This window comes from Bradysia coprophila, chromosome IV (genome assembly GCF_014529535.1).
Source record: "Bradysia coprophila strain Holo2 chromosome IV, BU_Bcop_v1, whole genome shotgun sequence".
NCBI lineage: Eukaryota > Metazoa > Arthropoda > Insecta > Diptera > Sciaridae > Bradysia > Bradysia coprophila.
In genome coordinates, this window is record NC_050738.1 from 176,200 (window position 1) to 197,403 (window position 21,204).

A 21,204-nucleotide genomic window follows, 5' to 3' on the forward strand; every position below is an offset into this window, starting at 1 on the left:
ACCCGAAATCGAAAATTCAAGTTCGGGTCAAGTTCGGGTTGAACCCGAAATAATTTTTCAGGTTCGGGTTAAATCAAGTTCGGGTTCCGGTCTGACCGAACCCGACCCGTTCCGAGCCTTAAGTTTGAACAGCTCTTAGAAAACTGAGCAGTTTATGAAAATTTCATTAAACTGTTCACTTTTCTCAGAGCTGGTCGAACCAATGAACGTCAACACTTTCATTGGGTCGAACGACTACAACGACTACAACCAAAACTAATTTATATTTAAAGTTAACACATTCATGGTCGTTATTGCGGTTGTACATTTTTCTGATGAAAAGATATCATCAAAAATGAAATACGAGACACGCAAATGTAGGCTACAAGTTTAGCTAAGTACCGATGCCTATTTGGTTTCGACTCACAAAACAGTTTTCCTTTTTAAAAGTAAAACATTTTTGCGGGCTTTAATGGTTTTACTTTTTCAAAAAACGATTTTGGTTTAAGAGGAATCACCACTTGGCTAAATTGTAGCCTACATTTCTGCGTTTTTTATTATTTGATCGGCGATTTCTTTAAAAAGAAAAAGTTTTTCAAAAATGTGGAACCATTATTATCTGTAAAAGTATGTTAGCTTTAAATGAAAAATATTTTTTTTAGCTATAGTTTTATGTGCTCCGAGAAAATCGTGCTGATTATGCAAATTTGGGTAATCTGCACGATTTTCTCGGTGCACATAAAACCTATGGCTAAAAAAATATTTTTCATTTAAAGCTAACATACTTTTACAGAAAATAATGGTTCCACATTTTTGAAAAACTTTTTCTTTTTAAAGATATCGCCGATCAAATAATAAAAAACCCAGAAATGTAGGCTACAATTTAGCCAAGTGGTGATTCCTCTTAATGAAATCATCAAAAAGCAAATATTTTTCCGCCTAAATGTATACTATAAATTGTGTCCTCTTGATAATTCAATCTTCCGGCCGGGCTTCACTATTTTATGCTGAGTCAATCCTTTTCCCGTATTTCCACACATACTCAAATGAAAGTGGTTATATATGTCGATTTGTAGATGTCGACCCGATGGAGTACTTTCTGTCGGGTGTTATTGTTGGAAACACCCTTTAAGACATACTTCTTGGAGAAAATATCTTCCAGAAATAATCTCCACTTTCAATTATTCATTTTCAGTCAAAATGTTTGTTCTGAATATTTTTTTGTTCTACAGCTCTCTAACCACCTACGAAATGTATCCGTTTGGAAATGGAACTTACAGTCAATATAGAATGAGTGATCAGGAAGGTGAGTAAGTAACTATAGTTGAAGGATTCGACGAGCCCTCGAATTTGTGGTATTTTAGTAATCATCTGTGACTTTCGGCACATCTGTACCAGAACGGTAGATATTTTATTGAGCAACAAATCTATATCTTTAGCTAAGCTTGAAGCCTCAATTTTTTTAAGTAGTCTTGCACTTCGATTTGAAGTGGATTCAGGTGCACCGTGATTCCATTGAAGTTCATAGTTATCAAAAACCGTTTTTTCTTTTTTTTCATTTTTCTTTTATTCTAAATCGCATATTATGTACAACATCACTGTTCACCATTCAATCTATTCACAAAAAGGTATTCCATTAACGTTCTATTACTTAATAACACAGATTCAATTAGTTTGTAACTGCCAAGCGTATTAGCCTTGGTGCCTTGACACATCTGATACTGCGATTCTTCCAAATTTCTATCACAATTAATCGGATGAAAAACGTGTATCAATGTATCATCGGGCGAACGAAACACCGACAACATCTTTGGTTTAACACTTTCATAATTCAACGCAATCGATGGTTCGTCATTGCCCTCAGCGGTATTTAATAGCTGCGATGGTTGATTTTGATTCAATTTTATTATACGCTCCAATAGTTTAACATCCTCTAAGCCCCAACCGGTGATATCCGTATTGAAACCATTGATGGCCGGATTTAGAATATCCGATTTGTATATGGCACATATACCGAAGCCGAATTGGCGAAAGAATCCAGACTCGTAGCCGAGAACATCGTTGTCGTTGTTGTTACCGATAGCATTTAAATGTTGCATTCGGTTGGGGTCGTACTGGCTAAACACAATCGGAAAATAGACTTGACGATGCAGCATGGTGTTCATTCGGACATGGTCCAACGTTGCCGTCTGGAAGGTCATGTCCACATCGATAAATAAAATGATGTCATTGTCATTGATGTACGACGATCTAGCTGCATAGTCCAGCGCTTTTCCACGAGAGAAATTTCCACTCAACGAAATATGGTTGAGGACTGCCGTTGGGAAATTTGCTTTCACTTCCGATAATTCGTTTAAAAAAGGCTGTAAATCGGACGGCTCATCGAAGAATACCGTCAGCAGTTCCGCATTGGCGTTGGATGTACGAAGACATGTCTGTAATTAGGAAGATTGTAGTAAGCAGATAGGTGAGACACAAAATCAGTTACGCTTCCTATACCTCTTCGTAATTCCTTAGGAATCGTTGAAAAGTGGTAAACCGACCAGCAATGGCCATCACAAAGACGATTTTATCATTGTTCAAATTGTCTCGCTTCTTAGTTTCTGTTGCCCCTCCCATTATGGATATTCGACCAAGACCAGTGTTCCACAAATCTTTTACTTTCGACGACAACGACAACAGGTCATTTTCTGCTGATAAAAGAAGGCACAAACAACAAAATCAGAACTCTGTGCTAGTATGTGGCACTGTGGCAGCCACTGAGGCTGTGGCACCACATTTACAAAGTGAATCGGAGTCGACTCACCTTTTGTTCTACCTTTTTCACTCTCAGTATCGCCTTGAATTTCGCGTACAACCAAGTCCGTGAACGCTCGTTGAATGTACAAGTGCCTGCGAACGGGTACGGTCATTTTCTTGCCACGATACTTCTTGTATATCAGTAACAAGTCCAATATCAAATCATGGCCGTACATAACGTTAACGCGAGAATATCCGTACAACAATTCGCGAAATTCAATTACTCGGCCGCGTTGCCTTGAAAAATTATTTATGCTGTCCATGACTTCGGTCACGACATCGTCCAGACCTTCCTTGAATGATGATTCGATTTTCTTTTTCGGATTCGCTTGTTCAGCCGAATACATACTACGACCGATGAAGTTCCAGTACTGTATGTCTGACATCACTTCCGGCGTGCACTTATTCAGCGCTGGAGTTACACCTGGAAGCATTTTTGTGAAAGGACTTTTTCCCAATTTTTCAATCTCTCTTACCCAAAATGTCATGATCTCCCAAATAATGTTCACTCTCCGCTCCGAATGGAAAAATGGACACACCGGATGTTAGGACATTTTCATTCGGTTTCAGGTTCATGGCAATTTCCATTTTGGCAATGTCGCGATGTAATGATAAGGCCTCTTGACGCATGTCTTGTATACGCAAACCCTGCATGTACGAATGTAGGCGATACATGAGCGGTGCTTTCTTCACCGGATGCAATGTTATTGCGTTGTGAATTTCCTTCGATTTCAAGTTTCCGGTAAAGGCGAACTTTCCGCTAGAGTTGTGATGTAAAATCGACTGCATCTGAGAGAAGGGACAATGATCTGATAACGGACGAAGGGGCAGAAAAGTTCCAAATATTTACCTCATAATTCCATGTGCACGGAATTCCAGCATATTTCTGAACACAACGTCCAATTTCGACGTCTTCGTGAGTACTGTACAAATTTTTTAAACACGTAGGAATGTGCGGAGCCACTCGTCGTAGAGTTTCTCTGCTGAGTATTACACCAGGACCGCCCATACAAAAGTTCTCGTCATACTCTAATGACAAAAGTCCGAATTCTTCAGTGTTTCCTTTACCCGCTTGTCCTGAAATGAAGAGGAGGATGAAGATTTCATCTTTTGACAGAATTTTCCGTCTAATTTTACCAATAAACTGAGGCTTCGAACTATCAATTGATCTAAGGAAACGCTCCAGTTTCCACGTACTGATATAAACATCGTCGTCTGTTCTCATGAACCATTCAAATTTGTCTATGAAATGTTCGTACATGTAATGCAGCATCATAAATGATTTCTTCTGAGGCGGATACCTATCGTCAACTCCTTTCAATGCGACAACAGGTAGGACTGAAAATTCAATTTTCTTATTCAAATGAACATGAAGCGCGCGCACCTTGCACACTTACTTTCCGAATAAGATTTTTCCGAACTGAAAAACGCAATCTTCCCGGGAACTTCTTTGCCCCACGTATGGTACACAGCATTTGCACGCCCTTCCAGAAAATTTTTTGCCGTCATAACGCCAACAAAAATGAAATTGGTTTGGGAATTTTCGATGGTCTCATTGGGCTTTAGGTCGATAATTTCGAAGGGATCTGAAAGAAAATTAAATTTTTTTTGTGTTCATTTCGTGCCGGCACATCAGCATATCAGCATAAAACATACTCCTGTTCATCATGTCCGGTTTGAAGCTGCATTTCTTTACTATTTCTAAAGCCCGGTAATTACGAATGACAAAACCGCAGCATATACCGATAACGATTCCATACGCCAGAAAGATGTTGGCTTTGCAGATGGCGATCATGATGAGAATCTGGAATTTGGGAGAGTTACGTTTTAGTGTCCATTCAGAAAGCAGAAAAAATTATTGCAGGTCAGGTCCTTGAATCGAAATTCTGGTAGAATAATTTAATTTCTTGCTGTGGAGGTAACTACTACTCTCGATAATCATATCAAGGGAGAAACGCGTAATAAGAAAATTGGAAAATTCAAATTTTTTACCAAGAACTGTTCGTCACTCGAAACAGATCAGTCGGCAGTATCTCAAAGCTGATTGCTATATATAGAGGCCGGGTTTTTGTTGATATTAAGTCACCTGAAAATGTAATTAATTTTCCGCTCATCTACAGCATTTTAATATCAAAAATCGTGTGGCAACTGTGAAATGATTGTTTCGCCAATGAAAATTACATCTGGCATGATATATGCGAACGTTATTCACATTAATCATAATGTTCTCTCCGTTCAACAATTCGCAATTAAATTCCACACATGTTACCAGTGTCTTATAGAGTCAAGATTAGTGATTTTGTATTAGCCAACGACGTTACATGTTTCTTAAGTGTAATTTGCGTAATGCATTTAACCGTGATCCGTAATCACTTTTAGTCTCATTACCTATCGTAATGCAAAGACGATTTAAAGACCTAAGCACAACAAAAAAATTATTTATTTTCTTACACATAAACCAGCAACAGAATACCCACCACGCACACAGCTTGCATACGATCGAATGACAGCAATTTATTTTCATCGCTTTTGAATTATTATTCAAACATTCGCCACGAGACATTATATAGACACTTTGAAACCAATCAATCGATTAATTAATTAGTTTGTTTATCAGTTTTGTTTTGTCAGTCCAATATTGTGTTTGATCTAATAAATTAATTCAATCAGCACATCAACAATGCATTTACATCACTCCTTGCGATATTTGATCCTCACATTTACGACAAATTAATATTCAAGAATTTTTGGTTTTTTGGTTTTGGTTCAAGGTTTTAAAGAGCTTTTGAAGCTTGTTTCGAGATCTGAGGACCAGGACCTATCTAGACATTATACAAAACACCAATGGGTCCGATTCTGCTGGAGTCGTTTTTTTAAAGAATCTCTCTAAATCTTTTACTTCATTTGTTGAACAAATTGTCTTGTGTTTAATACATAATCTTATACTTCAATAGTCGTGAACATACATTTCACTAAAAATTTAAGAGGACACTAGTTGGAGCCTATTTTGTCATGATAACAGATGACAAGCCGTTTAAAAAAGCGGTAATGCTTTTGGTTGAGATCCAATCAGTTCAACGTTCGAATACAAATTTTGTATTAAGTTTAGCGACGGATTGAGTTCGCATTTCCATTTTATGAAAAGTTCGTCACTCGTCAGCAATCGGAGAAATATGTGAGATGTGCGTCAGATGAGGCGACATAACTACACGGTCAATATCGTCAGGAACGATATTATCGTTTTTTAGACGATGGTATCGTCTAAAAAACGATAGTATCGTTTTTTGGACGATAGTATCGTTTTTTAGACGATACTATCGTCTAAAAAACGATATTATCGTCCAAAATATTTCATCCAGGACGATAATATCGTCTAAAATTATAAATTTTAAAATATTTTCAGGACGATATTATCGTTTTCTTGACGATATTATCGTTTAAAAAAACGATAATATCTTTTTTAAACGATAATATCGTTTTTTTGGACGATACTATCGTTTTTTTGATGATATTATCGTTTTTTTGGACGATACTATCGTCTAAAAACGATATTATCGTCTAAAAACGATATTATCGTCTAAAAACTGCAAGGATCGATCGAGAATCGACTGAAAAACTAGAAAATCGTGCAAATAGCAAAATGAATGGGAAACGAACAGGAATTAAAATGATTAGATGATGATAGGTATAAAACGGGAAGCGAATCGCGATCTTGAACTGTAATTGTGATCAAACGAAATTTTCGGTCGCTTCGCTCGCGATTTCAGATTTTAAAACATCGTTCATCGATTTTCTTCACTTTCGAAACGTTGAAATGCTTTAGTCAATATACTTTCCCACAAAATAGAAGGATTTCTAAAGAATGCAAGCTCAAAATTTGCGTCACAAGTCACCTTGTTCTGGTATCACTGTTTGTGTAATCTAAGGCCAAATGTTTTGCTTTTGATATTATTATGACCTGATGAGCCTGCAGAATATTGATAACAAAATTCAGTAGCAATTTCCGCCTGCAATCACAGTCGCAATTAGCATAGCAAGTGAATCATAAAACTTGGATTCTACAGTTAGTTCACCAGTTTCCATTACAGTAGAAGGTGAAAATGATTCGCATCAAATTAATTCATTTAACATTGATTTTATGGTGTTGTGTGCTTTACGCCAAAACAGGGGTTGAATGCCTCCACGATAATGGTGCCCCTGTAATTCGGCATAAAAGATTGTTAAGTGAGACGACGAGTGACAAAGATTTATTGAAAGGATTGGTGTTGGAAGCCCTAGAATTGGAAAATGATTTCATTGAATTGAATAAATCGAGTAACATGACGGCACTGTACCAAAGTTTGCTCGACAGAGTTCAACGTGTAAGATTAAGTGAAAAAAACGATGACAATGAACGAGCACGGTCACAGCTGCTATTAATTCTACGAAATAGACTCATCGATTTAGAGAAGGAGGATAGTCTTATCGTAGATCTGGATGCATATGTCAATCTTGTAATTTCGAACATCGAACGTAGAAATCGAATGATTCCAGCGATTACAGGCGTTAACGATGTGGATTTGGAAAACAGTTTGAACCAACTTCGGTTCAGAGCTAACGGAAACTTTATACTCAACGAATATCAACACTACATGGAAGGGTTTCGATTGACTTACTTTCCATATGCTGCGTGCTATCTAGAATCGCTAAGTGTACCGAACTCACCAACAGCCTACGGTAATTTGACGGACATGACTTCATCTGTCAATGCCCGTTTAAACGAATCAAAACGATACATTGAGGATATAAAAGAGAGAGATGTAATCTACGTGGAAGGTAGAAAACGAGAAGATGCTTTTTACACATGGAAGAATTCGGATGTTCGTGACAAGATTCGTCAACTATTCAAAGGGGAAAAAATCACATTGCTAGCTGATGTAAAGACAGCTGCAAAACAATTGAACGCACTGAAATTCAGTAAGCTTGACTTCGTATTTCGATCGTCCAATCGAACCGTTAAAAATCAATTGAACAATGCTTTAAAATCGTTTGGAATAAATCTCAAGCATAGCGGCCTGTCAACATTTCGATACAACAACCACTTTTACCAATTGACAAGCACACCAATGCTGATATTTTTTAGTTACGAAAAAACTCGTCCACAGCTCACAGTTCCAGTTCATCGCAATGGTGTCTACACCAAATTAAGCGAAAACCGTCCGGTGCTAAGTCCGTACACTGAGTGGCAGCTGCGATTAACAAGTATGCTCCAAGAACGTTTTCAAAGATTGACACCATTCGAGGAACTTGACATTGATATCGAATTACATGGCAGCGGAGCTTATGTGGAAGATGATCTTTCGATGTGCGAAGAGGAAAAAGTGTCTAAATTTTACACAAAAATGGAAAATTAGTTAAAAAAAAGCTGTACAGTTGAACAAAACGCAAGTTTCATAGCACTGCTCTTAGCATTAACATAGAAAATATTTGGAGTCCCGATGGTTGCATTTCTTTCGTTAAGAGTTCTTAGTTCTTAGAGTGAGTCAAAGCACACAACACATTGACTTTTTGACGTATGTCTGTTAATGCCAGGAGCAGTGCTATGACAGTTTTGTTTGGTAAAATTAGACAAATAAAATTGTATCACACAAAATGTGTGGAAGGATGATCTTGCCAGTATGAAACAGTAAGAATAACTTCTTCCTTTCTTCTTCGCTGCTAGCCTTCGATTACAATTAATATTCTAAGCGCACCTCAAGCAAAAGTGATCATAGTCGACAGTTTGCTTCATAGAAAATTTAATTCAAATAGTCTCTGGTCCCTTGGAGTAAGATTAACATTTGCATATTAGTTATTTGCTGTGATCCAATGAGTCCAGACGACCAGACTAGGTATGGCAAAACGTCACAGAGGAGAACCTATAGTCCTCTTTTATTGCTTTGACCATTGACGCGTAGACTGAATTAGTTCTATGGCTAAGCAGTGCAGCGCGTTGGACTAAGTTTACAGCGGCATTCTTTTGAAAAACAGCCTACCGAAATCGGACGCATTTTCCAGTGGACTTTTTTATATGTGCCTAGAAAGGTATTCGACCCTAGAAGCCAAAACCACTTTCAAAAAAATTGTTTGAAGTTTGTGTGGCTGGTGAAAGGTGATCAGAATCCGAAAACTTGCACTTTTCTTACAAAAAATTCTCCAGTTACGCGAGCCGTACAGGGTCGTGTGGGGTGTCATTAGAAAGGTAATCACATGTACTATTGAGCCGAAATAGAAGTTGAAATGTTTGGGTGTACATATTTCATCATAGATCATACATCATAGAAACTTCATAAGATTTCTATTCGGCCCAAAAGCACATTAAATTACCTTTCAAATGATACCCCACACGACCATGTACGTTTTGTGTACCTCGAGAAATTTCAGTAAGAACAGTGTAGGTCTTCGGTTGAAAACTTCAACTGCACATATTTCAATGTGTCAATGAATTTTAAACTCAATAAGTCCCTATTCGGCTCAATAGTACATGTGATTACCTTTCTAATGACACCCCACACGACCCTGTACGGCTCGCGTAACTGCAGAGTTTTTTGTAAGAAAAGTGCAAGTTTTCGGCTTTTGATCACCTTTCACCAGTCACAAAAGCTTCGAAGAATTTTTTTGAAAGTGGTTTTGGCTTCTAGGGTCGAATACCTTTCTAGGCACATATAAAAAAGTCCACTGGAAAATGCGTCCGATTTCGGTAGGCTGTTTTTCAAAAGAATCCCTCACAAGAAACGGATATAGCGAACCAATATTGGATCACTCACTTGAATTCGTAATCCGGGAAATATCCCAAAACCAGTTTCATTTAATCTTTGCGATTACTGACATAAATGTCCCATTAACAGCTCGGCGAAACGATAATTGTATTTTAGAAAGATTGTAGTAAAACGCTTAGGAAGTCAAATGATCCAACTTGTAGTTGTTACATTCAAAATCATGTTTTTTCTTGTATTATCAGAAGTCTAAAATGATGGTAATCGGAGTGGGACGATGACTAAAATTATAACAATCATCGCATTAGAGTCATCAATTTATGTCAAGAAAATTGCTGCGTAACTGAGTGAAAAAAAAAATTGGGAAAGTGATGTCACAGAGTATACATTTCAACTTTCAAGTGAAATAAATTGTAGGTGCTAAAGACACGACTCACAAACGGAAATTTCATATAAGTTACTGTCCAATCTCAACCAACCACCGTCTAAGTCTAAGCAATTCAACAAGTATCTATAATCGACTGTCTGTACATTTCTTCTTTAAAGATGAGATTCATTTCACGGTATAATTTAAGCACGTGCGTTTCATGTTTGTTTATTAAGCGGTAAAACCACAAACTTCCCTGTTATAAATAAAATAAAAAAATAAAAATTCTCACGCGCCACATGCACCAACACTGAAAAGGTGAACCAATACCAATTGGATAAACAAAAGAAGTTTAAGCTTTAAAATGCACAGACTTTGGATATATTTATCTTTGTCGTCGTTGTTATCGACAGCGATGAGCCCTGCCTGTCTTAATTTTATGTAACAAAACGTATGCTACTGCTAATGAAGTACAAGATTCTTTTTTGGTTTTTTTCAAAATGACTAAATCTTTACTTGGAATGTAAATTGCTGTGATGTGAAAGGTTAAATTAAAATGGAATCGCCTTTGATTCACCCTGCTTAACATTGAGAAGATGAACGTAATCTCCATTTTTTATTATCAACAAAACTTCTGGGATTTTTTATTGAAATTTGTTTTTCTCTGTTGCGTTCGTCATTGAGTAAAAAAAAATTCTTAAATTTATGAACAAAACGAGTACGGTCAGTTCAGTGTAAATGCATTCCATGGAAATGTGTTTCGTCGTTTATCCTTTTCTAATTCATTTACATTTGCCATTCATAGTAAAATTTGTCGGCTTTCAATGATCACACATTAAAGATCCAAATATCGTGTGTATAACGAAATAAAACCGAAAAATGTGGATGCCACATGTATACATCAATCGGACACAAAGGTTTAATTCTTCTAGGCCCTTCAACCATATCTAGAGAATTTAAGTCATTAAATGAATCGTTTCGTGTGTTTAATACCATCCATATAAATTAACAATAATTTTACTGCTGCAGTTTGCAGTTAGTAATTTAGGGATCTCAGTAAAAATGAGTTGGAAACGATAAATCGTGTCGGTGGGAATACATTAAATCATTTACTGCGCTTCGTGTTCTGATCATAGCCATACGGATTAAAGGCCGGATGAAGTGGCAGCTATTTTAAGATTTGAAAATGGTTGTTTCTCTTAAGCTGGACCTCCATGTGAAGTTGCACTCATAATACGTATGCAGGCAATGTTGAAATTCCATCGGTATTGAATATCCAACATGCATGACTTTTCCATCATCAAAAATTATTTTCTAAAAATAGTGAAAATTGTTTGTTCTAAGAGAGGCACACATTCATTATAAGTAAAGACAAGAGTGATATTGTGTTCGACGACGTTTTAATTGCTTTTTCCACTTCGACATACAACATTTGTTGGAATAACAAAAAGAAAAAAATTTATTTGAACGATCGCATGTAACGGAAAATACACAAACTTTGTCCCTACGTTTGTAATAATTCCGAAATATGAGTCGGTATGATGAAATATTTTGGTTTGCATGTTTGGTGGATAAACAAAAGGCACGCAAAAAAATAATTAAATTAAATTCGCTAACTCGTGTGCGCATGAAACTCTTTATATCGAAATTATCCGGCTTAAAAGGTATATCTTCAATTTATTCTGCTTATAATGCCCACAATCAGATCCAATAATTTTTGAATTCTTTAAATTGCTGCGACCATTTCGGTATTGTTTTAGATAAAATTTGTTTACGAAGGCCTTGAGATCATTTACATTAACCTTGTAGAAAAGACGGTCGTTTGTTTTATCGACGTTTTGGCCATTGTTAAAAGAACGCTAGAAGAGATTTTAAGTCATTCAATTTTTGTACAATCAAATGTCGTAGACGCCGGAATTATTTTCCTGAATATCTAGGGACAGTTTTAAGATGTTGCTTTGCCTCATCACTTTCTTCCAAACGCAAGCTGACTCAAGCCATACACCTTCGTAGGTATAGTCAGACGATAATTGATGCTAATCTTTCAGAGGGATTCTTTTAAAAAACAGCCTACCGAAATCGGACGCATTTTCCAGTGGACTTTTCTATGTGCATAGAAAGGTATTCGACCCTAGAAGCCAAAACCACTTTCAAAAAAATTCTTCGAAGTTTGTGTGGCTGGTGAAAGGTGATCAAAAACCGAAAACTTGCACTTTTCTTACAAAAATTTCTACAGTTACGCGAGCCGTACAGGGTCGTGTGGGGTGTCATTAGAAAGGTAATCACACGTACTATTGAGCCGAATAGGGACTTATTGGGTTTAAAATTCATCCAGACTGAAATATGTGCAGTTGAAGTCTTCAACCGAAAACTTACACTGTTCTTACCATAGAGGTAGACTAACTAGAGGAATTATGACCCGAAATTCATTGAAAAATTACTGAAATTTCTCGAGGTACACAAAACGTACATGGTCGTGTGGGGTATCATTTGAAAGGTAATTTAATGTGTCTTTGGGCCAAATAGGGTCTCATGTAGTTTGGATGCGTCTTTACCTTTCTAATGACACCCCACACGACCCTGTACGGCTCGTGTAACTGGAGAAATTTTTGTAAGAAAATTGCAATTTTTCGGCTTTTACTCACCTTTCACCAGCCACACAAACTTCGAAGAATTTTTTTGAAAGTGGTTTTGGCTTCTAGGGTCGAATACCTGTCTAGGCACATATAAAAAAGTCCACTGGAAAATGCGTCCGATTTCGGTAGGCTGTTTTTCATCACATTTGATATTGATCATACTCAAACTATAGACATTATGCATACAATCATCTGTTATCGACAACCACGACGAAAATAATCATAAGTAAGAACGATGCAACAAATGAAGTAAAAGATTTTGCCTTTCAATTTTTTTTTAAAGAACAAGAAGAAACCCATTACTTTATCTTACCATGACCATTACCATTACGTGGTCACGATGCACGATAATGTTTTTCTCGCATTCGAATCCAATGTTCAAATTCCAGGCAATTATCTATCAATTCTATTTTCTAACAGAACGAGTCTCTCCGGTTGTACTCAGGCAAAAAGTCGTGATGTTATATTTCAGACGAGAGACTCTTTAAGACTTGTGTTAAAACAGTTAAGCGAAAAATTGTGTTTGAGAGGATATAATGTGTCTCAAGTGCGTTTAGAATGTCAATTGCCGGGCGATTATTTTATTTAAAACGAAGGAAAAAAAATTGTTTTAAGTAATTTGAATCACTGGAATGACTTGACTTACCAAAAATGGTTTTGCGTGTCGGTCCTTTAGTTGTTTCTACTTTAGATTCTCTGGATCTCTTTCATATTTCAGCTACATATAATCGACATTTAATATTCAAATTTCATTTATTGGTTATTTCCTTTACTCAAGTGAAACACAAGCCACATTTCTACTATTTTTTTTATGGAAGAAAAAAATCTGTGTGTGTACAAGACATTATAACTTACACACAAAAATGTAAAAGATCAAATCGCAGACATTAATTTCGTATATGTGACCGCGTTCACACACCACATTTCGGTATATTAAATACAAACACAACGAACAACATTTTATAACGAAAAAAACACCTTAGCAAAACTTAACCATTTTTTCCTGCTGTGTATTATAAGCGACGTAACATTTTTTTTTGTTGGTTTCTTCAGTAAATTGGTTTTATTGAAATGAGTTTAACAATAATTTGCAAGTAAACGAAAAACGACAAAAACGACACAAAAAAATGCATGCAAAGTGGCAACGATTACCGGCCCCGGTCGAATTGCAACTAAACGAAACACTTGTGCGCGTTTGATACAATTAATTATTTTTTTTTGTTGTTTAGATTACAAGTATATTTCACCACCAACATCTATACACACAATATATCGCATTGATTTGGAAGAAGTCGTAACCCGATCTGAAGAAACGATTTTATCATCATATGAACCAAACTTATGCTCTTTTGACTTATACGTTGTTAAACACACATATATGAAGATGGTTATAGTGTAGGATCTTTAAGTGAATGACTTAAGAAGTATTTTCTCTGTTAAACACACGCATTGATCGTGCTCTTTTAGTTAAATGTGTGACGATGTCGGTCGGTAATGTGTGGTGGATTGAAGAAACAAGTGTGCAATATAGGCATAATATAATACGTAAAACGTACAAATTGAATGGAACGTCGTCGTGTGTATATAGACAGGGTTATAATAGTAGGTATCATGATGTCTGATGGATGGGATTTCTTTAGAATGAGTTGTTTGTTAACTTTTTCTTTTGCTATTATTTATATACTGACTGACTTAGAGCGTTCAATTGATTCAATTGAGGGTGGAGACGACGTGCGTTAACGATGCAATTATCGTATAATAGTTTTGTTGTTGATGTTGCTATTTATGTTCTTGTCGCAGTATAATGAATAACGATCACAAGGTGAGGAACTTTGAAATTGTTGCAAAATTTGCACCCCATTCAGCGGTGATAATTTCTAGAGTTCTAGAGTAGTGAGAGTCTCTCCTTCCGAGAAGAATCTCTTCATTATATCTTTATTCTATTACAGGCTTTAAGCCGAATAGATCGCAGCTAAATTAGAACGATGACTTATCGATAATCTTCATGCTGCTTCTTCCCGAAAATATATCTTCGCATCCATTTGTTCCATTACTTCTTAGCATCAATTTTGCTATCCTATTAGCGAGATAAATTGGTAATGAGAATGGTATTATTAGCAGCTCCTTATGTAGGGCCCAGGCGCTATATTTTGTACATGGTTAATAAATGTTTGATGTGAATTTATGTTGAAATAAATAAAAAAAATTATTTCCAGCCCGCAGCCCTACATTTTAATAATTCAATGAAACAGAACAATTCTTCCATTATATCTATTTTTACATCACCTATGTTATCGTTGATATCAGCCAGAGTCGTTATCATATGCACTGTTTCGTTGTCGAGTACAAATAAATCGATAAACGTTACGTCACCAAAACCGATATGTCAAGGCAGCGTTTCGGGTTGTTGGTAATATCAATAAAACTTATTTCTGATCGATATTTTATCTCTTATCGACCGCGGCGACAAAAATAAACGTTGAGGTCTGATAAGTGTGATTAAGTAATAGCAGAATGCATGTTACAGCGGACGAAGTAAAGTAAACAGTGAGGTAAACAGGCAGGTAGGAGTAGCAGCTTTGATGACGTACCTAGAATCTATAGTCCCCAGATTCTAGAAGAACGTTTTCCCACATTTTCCTGAATTTTCCTAAAAAAGTATTTTAGACATTAGAAATTCCTGACCCCTTTATTCAATTATGAAAACTATTTTCGTTTCAAATATATTTTGTAATTTATCGCCATTTTTACAAACTGCATTTTATAAACAACTCGTTAAATTGTCTTAATTTATTACCGAAATTAGATCGAGTTTGTGTCTAATAATTTTCTTTTCTTGTTTTTAGTTCATTCATAGGTTAACATAGATAATTTTAACTTGTTTGTTTTAATTGTTCGATTTGTTTGTCTTCTTCGATCAATTTAATTTTTTTGGAGATGTAGTGTTTTGCATCTACGTTTCGTTTAGTTTCGTTTAAATAATTATCGTGTCTATTTTATTGGTTCAATTCTAATTTGAAATTGATTTACTTATTTCTTGGTTTTAACGTCTACTTAACAAAGCCAACCAATCTAATCACAGTTCAACATTAATTCTACATTGAATCCATCAATTCAGCCTACAGTTCTGTCTTCTCGTCTTGCAGCCACATTAGACAATCACAACAACAGTTAATTTTGATATCACGTCTCGTCAACACAGTTCAATTCAAAGCCTTAAATTTATCTCAGTCCTCAACTTCGTTTCGTCAATCAACCAGAAAAGTTCTTCATTTCTCCTTACTTATACAATCCAAGTTTAGAGCATCATACCGGCAAGATTGTGGGTTCATGTCCCACCTGTGCAAAAAAAAAAAATCATTTCACTTTCTCATTTGGTCTCTGACGATCACTGAAACCTGAATTCGATTCACTTTCAATGTAAACATTTTCACATCTTGATCAATCGTTCTTTACAAGACTAAGGCAAGGGTCGTTGAAGTAGAAGATGGAGTAGCACATGTTTATTTTTTTTTCTTTACTGCACTGAGTTGTCGATCTCGAGATCTTTAAAATAAGCCAACGCAACATCTATCGCATCACCAAAAAAGTTTGCAATAAGCTCTAAAAAATTAACCTTTTTTGTATATTTTTCTGGTTAGATCTGTACATCGAAGAAGTTATTATAGAAACAAAAACAAAAAACATTAAAACGGCCTTCACATGTAAGTCCTGTGGCTCTAAGTATGGTGCAGATACAGAAAACTCGAAAACTTTCAGAATATTTGGCCGCGTGATCCTATATTTGACTAAATATTTTTTTTACGAATTTTAAATTCTCGTGTAATAAGTAAACTTATGTACCGGAATCCAAGTCTAAAAAAATGGAAAATTGTAGTCCCCTTATATAGATATAGTATTCGAGTCCTTACTATCATCGGTATTTTACATTTTTTTCCGTGTTGGCTTACATATCAATTACGATGAATTTTAACTAGTCTCCTCTTATACAAGCCGATGTTATAACAAATGAACGATCAATCTTTGCCTTTTATGAAAGGTTATTGTCATCTCTAATCGTTACCATCACTAAGTGAAAGGTTCGATAACGACGACAAAAATAACGACAAGCTCTGGGTAATATGATCTTTTATATAGTAAAATGCGTGTTAAAACAATTGAAGTAAAAGATTTGAAATCAACAGATTAAAAATACTTTGATCGATGGATACGCTTGCCGTCTATAACAGGTCAAGCCATGCGATTAAGAATCAAAATCTGTGGAACTGAATTTTTCCTAAAAAAATGGAACATCGCTTTTCCAGCCAGAAAGTCTATTCGTATGAAAAGTCAAATTACTCCTGAACGGATCAATATCGATTTTTTTTCCTGACTAACATTTTTATATTTATCAGGGTGTGACGATCACCTAGGTGATCTTAAAACACAGATCTTGCGATCCTTTGTTTCCTTCCCGGTCATCATTTAAATCCTTCCGGTCGCCGCCAGGAATCTGTCCAAGAATCTGACTAGCATTTAGTGAAACAATTTTCTTTTTTAAGTGAAACACAATGCAGTTGATATAGCGATTTTCTCAAAAAGGTGACCGGAAAATTCCTAACCTATGAAATTATCCTGGGGGTCTGAAACAAATCTAAACCAATTTTATCAGTACATATCGAATGGTGGCTTTAGGCCGTTGTCTGGATAGTATAAGGAGATAAAGACCAGTATTTCTGCAGTTCCTAGAACTGAGATTTTCTAACATTATTCAGAGTTTTCATTCGGCTGAGTTTTGAAAGGAAGTAAATATTTTTCGATTAAGAGGCACCGGTGCTTAGCTCAAATTGTAGCCTACATTTGTGTGCCTCGTATTTCATTTTTGATAATATCTTTTCATCAGAATCCTTTTTGAAAAATGTACGACCGAAATTCCGACCACGAATGTGCTAGCTTTAAATCAAAATTAGTTTTGGTTGTAGTCGTTTGACCCTTAGAGTAATTATACCTGAAAGTATAATTACTCTAAGGTTTGACCAGCTCTGAGAAAAGTGAGCAGTTTAACGAATTTTTCATAAACTGCTCATTGTTTTCAGAGCTGGTCAAACTGCTACAACCAAATCTATTTTCTGTTGAAAGCTAACACATTCGTGGTCGGAATTGCGGTCGTACATTTTTGAAAAAGGATTCTGGTGGAAAGATATCATCAAAAGTAAACTAAAATCCAGTATTTAAAAATCGCCCTAATGTAGGCTTTTCACGAAAGTGTCGGTGCCTCTTAAGTTTATAGAATAAAACCTACCACAAACATTCGCTGGTCAGAAAAATTGCTCGGGAAAATTGCTCGGGATTTTCCATTTTCTTCGTCTTTGAGCCGAATAGAGACTCATTGGTTATAAAATTAATCCACACTGAAATATGTGCAGTTGAAGTTTTCAACAGAAAACTTGCACTTTTCTTACCAATATTTCTCTAATTACACGAGCCGTACATGGTGGTGTGGGGTATCATTTGAAAGGTAATTTTATGTGCTTTTGGGCCAAATAGGGTCTTATGGGGTTTGGATGCATATGCGATGAAATATGGACACTTGAACATTTCAACTTCTCATATTTCATCGTAGATGCTTTCAAACCCCCATAAGACCATATTTGGCCCAAAAGCACATAAAATTACCTTTCAAATGATACCCCACACCACCATGTACGGCTCGTGTAACTGGAGAAATATTGGTAAGAACAGTGTAAGTATTCGGTAGTACATCTGATTACCTTTCTAATGACACTCCACACGACCCTGTACGGCTCGTGTATCCGGAGAAATTTTGGTAAGAAAAGTGCAAGTTTTCGGTTTTTGATCACCTTTCACCAGTCACAAAAGCTTCGAAGAATTTTTTAGGCCCGTACGAAGTACAAAGGGGCTTATAGGATTACGATGCCGTGTGTAATTGATGGAATTCGAAGCAGACGGTAAGGGCAAAGTGTTTGCCTATGTTCATAGATGACGAATCTGCAATAAAAATTTTGTCTGTCCGTCTGTCCGTCTGTCACGTCGATATCTTGAGTAAATCAAATCCGATTTCAAAAAAAAAAATTCCCTGAAAGATAGTCGAAATAGTGAGGCTAAGTTCGAAGATGGGCATATTCGGGTCGGCCCTTCGTGAGTTAGGGCCACCTAAGTGATTTAAGGTCTTTTGGTGATATTTATGGCAAAATAAACGATGGAAATGTAAATGACACGGCAAATGATAGGTATTGTCAATACCAATCCAGGAAACAAAAGTTTTTTTAAAACGGGTGAGTGGACCGTGAGTTAGGGCCTTAGAAGTGAAATGCTACTAGGGCCCTATGTGTATTTTACATAAAACTCGAGTAAATTTCATTCGTTTTTCGTAATTTTTGTTTGATTTGGAAGGTAATCGAATGCCGAATAGAATGTTGTTGAAAAAAAATTAAATTTGGGTCCTTGGCCTAAGGCCGCTACTAGGGCCCTATGTGTATTTCACATATAGCTCGAGTAAATTTCATCCGTTTTTCGTAATTTTTGTTTCATTTGGAAGGTAATCAAAGGCCGAATAGAATGTTGTTGAAAAAAAATTAAATTTGGGTCCTTGGACTAAGGCCACTACTAGGGCCCTATGTGTATTTTACATAGAACTCGAGCAAATTTCATCCGTTTTTCGTAATTTTTGTTTCATTTGGAAGGTAATCAAAGGCCGAATAGAATGTTGTTGAAAAAAAATTAAATTTGGGTCCTTGGACTAAGGCCACTACTAGGGCCCTATGTGTATTTTACATAGAACTCGAGCAAATTTCATCCGTTTTTCGTAATTTTTGTTTAATTTGGAAGGTAATCAAAGGCCGAATAGAATGTTGTTGTAAAAAAATTAAATTTGGGTCCTTGGACTAAGGCCACTACTAGGGCCCTATGTGTATTTTACATACAACTCGAGCAAATTTCATCCGTTTTTCGTAATTTTTGTTTCATTTGGGAGGTAATCAAAGGCCGAATAGAATGTAGTTGAAAAAAAATTTAAATTTGGGTCCTCGGACTGAGGCCGATACTAGGGCCCTATGTGTATTTTACATATAACTCGAGCAAATTTCATCCTTTTTTCGTAATTTTTGTTTCATTTGGAAGGTAATCAAAGGCCGAATAGAATGTTGTTGTAAAAAAATTAAATTTGGGTCCTTGGACTAGGGCCACTACTAGGGCCTTATGTGTATTTTACATACAACTCGAGCAAATTTCATCCGTTTTTCGTAATTTTTGTTTCATTTGGGAGGTAATCAAAGGCCGAATAGAATGTAGTTGAAAAAAAAATTAAATTTGGGTCCTTGGACTAAGGCCACTACTAGGGCCCTATGTGTATTTTACATACAACTCGAGCAAATTTCATCCGTTTTTCGTAATTTTTGTTTCATTTGGGAGGTAATCAAAGGCCGAATAGAATGTAGTTGAAAAAAAATTTAAATTTGGGTCCTCGGACTGAGGCCGATACTAGGGCCCTATGTGTATTTTACATATAACTCGAGCAAATTTCATCCTTTTTTCGTAATTTTTGTTTCATTTGGAAGGTAATCAAAGGCCGAATAGAATGTTGTTGTAAAAAAATTAAATTTGGGTCCTTGGACTAGGGCCACTACTAGGGCCCTATGTGTATTTTACATACAACTCGAGCAAATTTCATCCGTTTTTCGTAATTTTTGTTTCATTTGGAAGGTAATCAAAGGCCGAATAGAATGTAGTTGAAAAAAAAAATAAATTTGGGTCCTTGGACTAAGGCCACTACTAGGGCCCTATGTGTATTTTACATATAACTCAAGCAAATTTCATCCGTTTTTCGTAATTTTTATTTCATTTGGGAGGTAATCAAAGGCCGAATAGAATGTAGTTGAAAAATTTTTTAAATTTGGGTCCTCGGACTGAAGCCGATACTAGGCCCTTCAATAAATTAAAATTTTAGGGCGATTTGAAATTTTTGTTTCATTTGAAAGGAACGTCGTACGGGGCTTCGTAATTGCGCTATGCGCAATTTGTAAGATGCAAACATTACATAATAATTTTACTTTAACTACATTAACCGGCGCAATAGGCTTACGGTCAAAGTAGGGTGACAGACGCACTAGGGTCACGTACGCAATAGATATACGGGTTTGTACGGGGCTCAGTCGCAGCAAACGCTCCGACTGTTCTGATGGCTCGTTTGAAAGTGGTTTTGGCTTCTAGGGTCGAAGTACTTTCTAGGCACATATAAAAAAGTCCACTGGAAAATGCGTCCGATTTCGGTAGGCTGTTTTTCAAAAGAATCCCTCCATGACATTGAGTAAAAGTTTCGAAAAATGTCTAGCAACAACGCACTTCAAGCATGAAACCTGACAGTGTGTCACACAACTGTAAAAATATTCTCATGTAAAATAGAGTACTTTCTGCACTATGATCACTTTTGCTTGAAGTGCGTTGCTGGAAAGCGAATTGATACCAACGTGCCGGACTATTTTATCATCAAGCGGCGAGTAATCTCAAATGTTTAATATACTCTCTGTACGTCTGCATACACGCAGTTTAACGAAGTCCAATCACCGATGAATAGCCATTATCGTTGGGACGACGGGTTGAGGGGTACAGATAGATGAAAAGGGGAAATAAAAAACAATTTTTCAACATAAAAAATCCCGATATAATTTTCACAAATTCAATTTAGAAAATC

The 21,204-nt window shown here is 36.3% G+C and overlaps 1 protein-coding gene across 4 annotated transcripts; it reads right to left on the bottom strand.

Moving 5' to 3' along the window:
* Positions 1–1,544: 1,544 nt before the first annotated feature.
* LOC119066524 (chondroitin sulfate synthase 1) lies at positions 1,545–13,892 on the bottom strand. 4 transcript variants are annotated; one of them, XM_037169041.1, is made up of 9 exons: positions 13,162–13,892; positions 4,435–4,582; positions 4,176–4,364; positions 3,916–4,116; positions 3,629–3,855; positions 3,255–3,567; positions 2,786–3,202; positions 2,479–2,672; positions 1,545–2,414 (listed from the first exon to the last, which is right to left on the bottom strand). In XM_037169041.1, the coding sequence occupies exons 2-9, from the start codon at positions 4,571–4,573 to the stop codon at positions 1,575–1,577; spliced, it is 2,520 nt and encodes an 839-aa protein (XP_037024936.1). In that variant the 5' UTR covers positions 4,574–4,582; positions 13,162–13,892; the 3' UTR covers positions 1,545–1,574. The 4 variants fall into 4 exon arrangements, with proteins under 4 accessions (XP_037024936.1, XP_037024938.1, XP_037024937.1 ...); XM_037169043.1 differs by having other exon boundaries at positions 2,479–2,669; positions 13,162–13,886; XM_037169042.1 differs by lacking the exon at positions 13,162–13,892 and adding an exon at positions 5,230–5,362.
* Positions 13,893–21,204: the final 7,312 nt, after the last annotated feature.